Source organism: Ipomoea nil, unplaced genomic scaffold, assembly GCF_001879475.1.
Source record: "Ipomoea nil cultivar Tokyo-kokei standard unplaced genomic scaffold, Asagao_1.1 scaffold0298, whole genome shotgun sequence".
Classification (NCBI taxonomy): domain Eukaryota; kingdom Viridiplantae; phylum Streptophyta; class Magnoliopsida; order Solanales; family Convolvulaceae; genus Ipomoea; species Ipomoea nil.
In genome coordinates this window covers 336,377-344,984 of record NW_017616726.1, presented here as the reverse complement: position 1 = coordinate 344,984, position 8,608 = coordinate 336,377, and the positions used below count along the sequence as shown (strand labels likewise).

General features: G+C 34.6%; 1 protein-coding gene across 1 annotated transcript; it reads left to right on the top strand.

Annotated features, from left to right (window-relative positions):
• Positions 1–458: 458 nt before the first annotated feature.
• LOC109157621 (tetratricopeptide repeat protein 5-like) lies at positions 459–8,608 on the top strand. The gene is made up of 13 exons (XM_019305476.1): positions 459–695; positions 1,006–1,115; positions 1,225–1,335; positions 1,453–1,510; positions 3,527–3,616; positions 4,135–4,229; positions 4,434–4,487; positions 4,741–4,878; positions 6,502–6,559; positions 6,670–6,784; positions 7,005–7,074; positions 8,034–8,105; positions 8,214–8,608. Exons 1-13 carry the CDS (start codon positions 518–520, stop codon positions 8,331–8,333), a joined length of 1,269 nt encoding a protein of 422 aa, XP_019161021.1. The 5' UTR covers positions 459–517; the 3' UTR covers positions 8,334–8,608.

The following is an 8,608-nucleotide window of genomic DNA, read 5'->3' as shown; positions in this document are numbered from 1 at the left end:
ACAATTAATTTAGGATGATGACCTGTTGGCTTGTTGGAAATCTTCAAATTGGAAGAATTGTTTGAAATTGGATAATTTAGGAACCCGATTGTTAATTTTTTAAGTTCAGTGACCTAATTGTATTATCGTGTGCAATTGAATGGACTATTTAACCCTTATTCCTTAATTTTATTATCATTCTTCCAAATGGTTATAATGATAATTTTATTATCATTATCAATTTATCATGGTTAAGACACATTTATCTTTCTACTCATTATTCCTTATTCATCATCTAAATAAATAATAGAATCAATATTCAATATTCAATATTCTCTTTAATACCAACCAAAAAATTGAATTTCTTTTTGGGGTTGTAACTTGTAAGGGTATATGATATACTTCCATAGAAATAGAGGGGCTAATTTGTAAGTTCTCAAAACAACTTCCTTGTCAAGTTGTCAGACAGGCAATTAAGCTCGCTAAAGTTCAAGAACTCATTTTGGCTGCTCAGTTCAACTCTGCATAACCCGCAAAGATGAGCAGTGTAATCAGAGAAAATGGCGAAGAAGATTTATTCGCGAAAGTAGCACTAGCTGCAGATGAGCTCTATATGATTCGCGAGAGATTTTTCCCGGTTAACCCAGATGAAAAAACCTCTCTTTTGCAGAGCAAATCCGATCTTGCCCTCCAACTGCTCGATGCAATTCCTCCTGGTAAACCCTCTATTTGTATCTTTCTTGATTTTGTTTTTGTAACACATGTTGCATTGCTGCATAAACTCTTGAAAATGCCAGAGTCAGAACTGTAAATGGAACAGTCCCAAAGTTAGGAAGGATGTATTTTTTGTGTATCGGGTTAAAGGGTTACTATGTTTGCTCAATTGGTGAGAACCCTAGTTGATACGAACCAAGTTTAGCCCAAATTCTCAGGCCAGTGTAGGAGCATCACTACTGCTCTCCTAGATAAAAGTAGAATGGAAAGGGATGTGGATGGCTAATTTTGTACTGTTATTGAATTTTGCAGAGAGAAGGAAATTATCGATGCAGCGAGCTACATACGAGTACTTGAGGGGAAAAATATTGGATGTGTTTCCTGATTATAAGAAGGAAGCAGAGGATCATCTCTCCAAAGCTGTAAGTGAGATTGATTTCTTGTTAATTTTCTATACTGGGTTCAAATTTGGGTGTTTTTTTTTTTTTTTTCACTCTGTTTTATTTGTTGGGTATCTTCTTTGTTTTCCAGGTAAAGTTGAACCCTTCTCTTGCAGATGCTTGGCTGTGCTTGGGTAACTGCATATGGAAGAAAGGGGATTTAGCTTCAGCCAAGAATTGTTTCATGTTTGGTTTGAGCAAGGTCTTTTTATTGGTGCTGTGATTTGTTTAGTTCAGAAGTGGTGTAGTGGCTGACCTAATTCTGCAGTTGAGTAATATTTCCTAATGCTGATAGATATCTTATGAATTTCATGCTCAGGGTCCCAACAAACGAATACTTTGTCAACTGTCAATGCTTGAAAGAAAAATGGCTCAAGGTGATTTTTCTTTATATGCTTGCTACTGTATCATGATCATCTAGATCATAACCTTTTCTTAAGATAATTTTTGGACATCTTTATACTTTTATTAGTTATTACCCTGTAAAGTATGTAATAAAATTTTTAACCATCTATCCTCCAAGTCTTTTATTATCAATGAGATTTCCTGTGACTCTGTGAGTACTACTTTTTCTGGGATTAGTGCTGTGCTAGTAAATGAGTCAATCAGTATTAAAAGTTTGAGATTTAAAAAAGAAAATAGTCCTTATTCCAAATGATTTCCAATTATATTGCACTCTGTAGTGACTATGGAAAACATAAAAAGTTCTAAGAGTTAATAACCAAAATGGTCCCTCGACTATGCCGTAATTACCAATTTAGTCCTCGACTATTATTTTTACCCAATTAAGTCCTCAACTATGTAATCTTTGCCCAATTTAGTCTTCTGTTAATTTTTTTGTTTGTTGATGGTTAAAATTAGGGGCAAAAATGTAATTTTATAAGCTTTCTCCTTCATCTCTCATTCTGCCAAACCTTGCAGCAAACATTCATGGCTTTAATATGAAGCTATGCATAATTTTCCAACCACCTCATCAAGCTCACTGCCTCACTCTCACTTATGTCTCAACTCCTTTGTTCTACCGTGAAAGAAACATTTCAACAAAAAATCAGAAGGAAAATGAAATGTCCCTACCATATCCATGAATCATCCTCCATCAGAGCAAATATAAACTTTGGTAATAAGGTTAAGATCAGTGAGGATTTGTACCACCTCCAGAAGTATACTGATGGATCACTAAGCTACTTCCCCTAAACCTTATCTTCCTCTTCATCCTCATATCATCATCATAGCATTCCCATTTCCATCCCACATCCGCTCCATGCTCAACTTAGCCCAACTCCTTTGCCTCTCCCACCTCAAAGTCACGTTCATCACAACCGTCCACACCCAAAACAACCTTCTGTGCTCCTCCGATGTCATCTCCCCGTTCCGCCGCTACTCCGGCTTCCGTTTTGAGTCAAATACCGACGGCCTCACCAATGACCACCGGAGTTCAGGCGTTGGCATAGTACAACTCCTTCATTCTCTCTCGACCACGGCGAAACCGTTCCTGAAGGAGATCGTCACCTCCGGCGGCGAGGACAGTGTGCCACCGAGGTGCATCATCGCCGATGGACTCTCGAATTTCGCGGTTGATGTTGCGGAAGAGGTGGGCGTTCCCATTATTTCGTTTCATCTTGTAAGCGCCGCCGCTACTTGGGTGTATTTTAGCATCCCTTCTTTGAGCTCCCCTTCAACGGTGAGCTTTACTTTTTTCTCTTTTTTTTTTTTTAATTGGGTATTTAAAATATTTATATTATTTATTTTTGAATTAGATGCACTTTTTTTCCGTCTAAATAATCAAATTAATTCTTTAAATGAATCATAATATTGAACTAATAATATAACAACAAATATAAATTTCGACCCACAAGGAGAAAGCTTATGAAATTATATTTTTGTCCCTAATTTTAACCATCAATAAACAGAAAAGTTAACAGAGGACTAAATTGGGCAAAGAGCCAAAGATTACAGAGTTGAGGACTTAATTGGGTAAGAATGGTAGTCGAGGACTAAATTGGTAATTACGGCATAGTCGAGGGACCATTTTGATTATTAAAAATGGTTGAGAGTAGTATGCTTGATTTTGCTTATAGAGCATTTGCACTTGTCATCCTGTTTATCTATGCAGCCTACCCTTTAATTTTTCTTTAAAAAAAATAGAAACTTAATGTTATTCCTGAACCACATGTTATTTAGTTGAAACCACTGGTTCTAGTAATGCTAGCAAGAAGGCTGTTTGTTTGTTACTTGCTTCTTCTTCTGAAACAGATTATGGGGCATAGTAATATGTAAAGCTTCATTTAACTCATATTCTTCTTGTTGTTTTGTTCTCCCCAGTATTTTGGGTTCCATTCTGGGTTTAGCTTATTAACTTACTCTGTTTAAACGATCTTTTCACCTCTTTGCAGGTGCTGAAGATCAAGCAGAAATTGTTGAAGAGAGCATAAAGCATGCAAAGGAAGCTATCACTGTAGATGTCAAGGATGGATATTCCTGGTGTAGGTCTCTAACTCAAAGCTAACTTAAGGGACAAGGTTTTCTTTTTGGGTGATAAGTAAACTTAACAAATGCATGAGTGGAACTTAGCTCCTGTGCGGCTGTGCCTTAATAGGCTGCACTTGATATCTGTCCTAAATACTTGCTAAGCTCTAGTAAATTCATTTTTGTCGGTAGCAGTTGATATTTGACTTGACATCTTATTGTTGGGCATGCTTAACTGCATTTCTATATATGTACATAGATGCTGTGAGAATAGAGTAAGAGATGATGCCAACTGATTGAAAAGTAAGAAAAACAGGGACTTAACATTTTGTCTCTATGCTTAAAAGATAAACACTTGATTTATATATGCTGCTTCTTTGGTTTTCTTCTTAGTTGAGGAGTTGAAGTTTATATTATTATCTCTTGTTCTTTTAATTACAATACTTGACTTCAATCTCCAATTATTTTCACTATTGTTATTGTCCTGGTATATTCAAATTATAGATCCTTAGTGAATTTTGTATCTTCATTACAGATAACCTAGGTAATGCCTATCACACATCATTTTTTGTTACTGGAGCTTGGGATCATGGAAAACTTCTACAATCATTGAAAGCATACCAAAATGCTGTATGTATGCATTCAATAAAGTTTCAGTTGTCAGTTACCTAATATATTATTAATGACAAAATCCCTATATGTTCTCTCAAGTTATTGGCCCTAAATCTTAAAACTGGTCTTTTAAGTTTTTAATTTTTTTAATTTTATTTCCAGTTCTTGCCTAGATGTATATCCATAATTTTTTTTTAAAAAAAAAAAAATTATATTGTACAGGAGAGAGATGAAAGAATGAAGTGCAGTCCAGACCTATATTTCAACTGTGCTACTGTAAGCCTCAGTCTTCACTCATCTTGTTTTCTCATGAAAACTTCAAAGCTTGGTATATTGTTACGCCTTACTGTAGTATAATGAGGAAAACACTCAGAATTCTTATCTGCCTGTGTTCATTGCGTATTTGGTGATAATTGATCATCCAGATATACCTTTTATGGTGCTTAGTCTTTCCATTTTCTCTATTTTTTATTTTTATTTTTGCATAACATTTACCTAAAAGATTGATGTTTACTAAGAACTAAATCAGGTAAACAAATATCTTGAGAATTATGAGCGGGCCCTTACTGGATTTGAAGCTGCTGCACTGAAGGATCCTGGTCTTAATGCAACAGAGGAGGTCCAAAAGGTTGTTTACCTTCTTGAAAAATTGGATAGTTTGCTAAGGGTAAGTTTATCATAGCCATGAACACATTACATATTTGTCCATATTACATTGCAATTATCTATACGTATTTTGAGGATGATAGAAAGTAATATTTCAGAATTAGTTTTAGTAATCATAAGGATCATGAGTTTTACAGAGATAATTCCTTGCTCATTTTTTTATAAAAATAGTAATTGGACAATAGTTTAGTGTCTTAAGATGGTAAGGAAATAGCTTTATTATGTCTAGCTACCAACTGGTTATTTGTAGGAGTTCATCCTGATATGTGAAGTGGTGTTAGGTCTTCTATCACATGTGAAAATTTAGCGGGAGTTGGAATGGTCATCTGTACACTAATTTAATGCTTTACTGTAGCAACTTCAAGGTTTTGATTTAGTGGAGTCAAAATCTTAAAAATCACCACTTGGACATTGCACAGTACATGCATTGGTATTGTGCATACTCACACAATTTATACACAATATTAAATAAATTTGAAAAAGAATGAAACGGGATTTGTTTCTATAAGACACAAGTCTTAAAAATATAGGAAACATTTTTTCATAATTTGACACTGCATTATAGCTTTGTTGCTAATGTTTGTCAAAAACATCTTTCACAATATAAGTTACAAGGAGGAAATCATTCCTCTGTGGTCTCTAATTTAATATGCAATCTATTCTTGATAAAATGCATAGAAGAAAATGCCATTTCAGCCGTCGCAACAGACAATTTGAATGCCAAGTTTACAAATATGTATACAAGACGACACAACATTCTTTTTTATCTAACAATTCTTTTGGAAGACTAGAAATTCCATTCAGATATGGAAAATGTTCACTGAACTGCAAATCTATGATGTAATTCTCTAGTTAATCATCAAGAACCACTAGTTCAATTTGAAAAAATAGTAAAATTATAGTCGGAGTTATCCTATGCAGTCAAGTTTTAAAATAGAGTATGAATTGTTTGGGTCCAAATATGGTACACAAAGAAGTAGTTTACTATTCATTTTATTGAAAAGATTATTGGTGCTATAGATCTTCCTTTGATATATTTTTGAAGAACCTTTGATGAAAGCTTGTTGTAAGAAGTGAAATGAGAAATCCTCAACTTTCAAGATATATTTCAATATTTGATAATATTATTGATTTTCTTAAGCATTGAAATGATATACTTAATTGTGGCAAACATACATGATACATCTGCCTTGAATCATTCATGCTGATCTGTGATTTCACTGAAAAATGAAAATTGATAGTTCTGAACATGAGGAAACTCTGAAGCTGGTTCTTTTATGATAATCTAAAAAATAGCTAGGAACATACCAGTGTAAAATCAAAACCATTATTATAAAGTGATTAAAGTCTACAGAATTATGAAATGTTAAAATTGCTGCCTCTGTTAAAAACTAAATTATCCACTAGCTGTGCTGTGCTGCCTTTGCATAATAACTGGAGTATATTTACTGCCATTTTGAATTTTCTTTCTTGAATTTCCATGGTAAACAAGAAAGATATAAATGGGCATTTAAAATGATAGATGAGCTTATACATAGTGGATCAGTTCTGATCTCCTCTAAAGCGTTTGTTGCACAGAAACTTCTCAGGGGTACAGTCTTCTAATATTATTTGGTTTTACCAGGGACAGAACAAGTCCAAGCGGCTTGCTTCCCTGACATCATCACTCAATAGCATTAATGGTAAGCCTTCTTGTTATTTCAAATCATTTATTGATAGCAAAATTTGGATTGATCACTGAAGGAAACCTGTTATCCCTAATCTAAAGAAAGGCTACTATTTTCCCTTCTAGTGAATCCTTCTTACAGAAGGGCAACCATAGATTTTCTCTCAGAAGGTCTTAATAAAGGGGTTGTATTGATCGGGAAAGTCATGTTCTTCGTTAAACATGGGACTCCAACTCCACTGTAAGTTCTGCTCAAGACAAGCTATTGCACCAATTGTAAATTTGCTTTTCTGCATTGTTTATGGTTATCAATAAATGTGCTGCAATTCTCTCATGTTAATCTTATATGGCCTCTTTTTTCCTTTTTTCTTTTTTCTTTTTAATACCTTCCTTACAAGAGTCAATGCATGGACATGAAAATGTATATATTTATTCATGCCTAATTTACCAATATTTTGCAGCTATTATGTTCTATGTGATTCTGCTCAAGCATGCTATGTTCTATCTGTCTATGGAGTACAAAATGAGGCTGTAAGTTTCCCTCTTAAATTTGGCACTATGCCACGTGATATTTCTCTTATCCTCATGCTTCTACTTCCTCCTTTTTTCATCTATTTCTATTGTAGAGGGGGGTTACTGAATGAAAAGAATATATAAATGGTTAATTCTTTCTTGAGAACCATCTTCTTTGAACTTGTACTTTGAGATCACCTAAAGTAAATTAATATGGAATTTAAGAAAAAAAAAAAAGCATCGAACATTGTGGAGCACTGGAGCTAGCGGCGTGTCTTTGGTATAAGACTACAAGGGAAAGTTAAAATTCCTGCATGGCAAGCCTTCCAGAAGAAAGACTAATATTTTCAAATTAGCGCCCAAGTTCTCTTCAAACGTAATTTTGAATTTGTACTTTCCTTGAAAACATATTTGCATAGTTCAAGCATGCCCATTTATCAACTGAAAAGAGGTATTGGTTAAGTGCCGCTGCTTTCAGCAAATATCTCCTCTCTAGGGCTTCTGATTTCTGTGGACCAAATTTTTCATGACTGCTCTCTTTCACCAAGAGTGAAAAAGAGAGGAGAGGGGATGGCACCTAATGCAAGAAAGCAAAGCTCTCTGATGGTCTGTAGATCATCATGGCTTTTATGTTTTTGTTTTGTTTTTTAAATCCAGATATTCTAAAACATCATCTCTTTGGTTTGCAAAATCGTAAGCTGACCATAGCTTGCCTTTTTTAATGACCTTATTACACTGTCTTATATAGTTTTGTTGCTCTCTGAGTGAACTTTGCTACACTCTGATTTGAACATGAAAATCTATGTAGTCTGGATAGAATATCAATTCAAGCATTGTCTTGAGGCCGAGCATTTGAAAGGCTATGATAAGTGTTTTGCATTTTACATTTGTGGTGCTCCTATTTCATGTTTAGTGTGCTTTTCTCGGAATGTGTTATTATAATGTTAGTCGCTAACTATTACTTGTGTGGCAAGCAGATCAAAGAAGGAGATGTGGTCACACTGTTGCAACCCTACTACCATCTTGTTGACTTTTCGTGGAAAGGAAAGGTAAGGTATCAATGCATTTTATCTGAAGAGGAGTATGATGGAGATTACGAAAAGACCATTTGAATTCTTCACCCTCGCTTCCTTTTCATACTTGTATTCTATGTGCAGCATTACGGATTCAAGTCAGTCCGTGCGGATTTCTCAGAGCAAGTGCTTGTGAATGGAAAAGCTTTGTCTCATCAACACGCTGTTCGATCATCTTTCTATTTGCAATACAAGCCCTACTAAAGAGGAGATGCACACCTTTGCTTTGTACATATATTAAACATACTTGTGATTCTTTTTTTTGGGGTTTAGATGAATATGTGAATGAATAGGGTTGTGATACAATTGGCATATGAAAATACCTAGATAACTGGCTTGGTTTTTTTTTTTTTTTGAATATCATTTCGTGTTTTTGTAATTAAGTTAATTCATGTAATTTCCCTTCATTTCTTGCTTGTTTAAGCATATTATTCCCCCCGTGTTTTTGTACACCTTAATTGGAAGATGGTTACTTTTGA

Coding starts and splice junctions, on each gene's coding strand:
- LOC109157621 (XM_019305476.1), top strand. CDS start 518: ATGAGCAGTGTAATCAGAGAAAATGGCGAAGAAGATTTATTCGCGAAA. Junction 6,560..6,669: donor ATCACTCAATAGCATTAATG/GTAAGCCTTCTT, acceptor TTTCCCTTCTAG/TGAATCCTTCTTACAGAAGG. Junction 8,106..8,213: donor ACTTTTCGTGGAAAGGAAAG/GTAAGGTATCAA, acceptor TTCTATGTGCAG/CATTACGGATTCAAGTCAGT.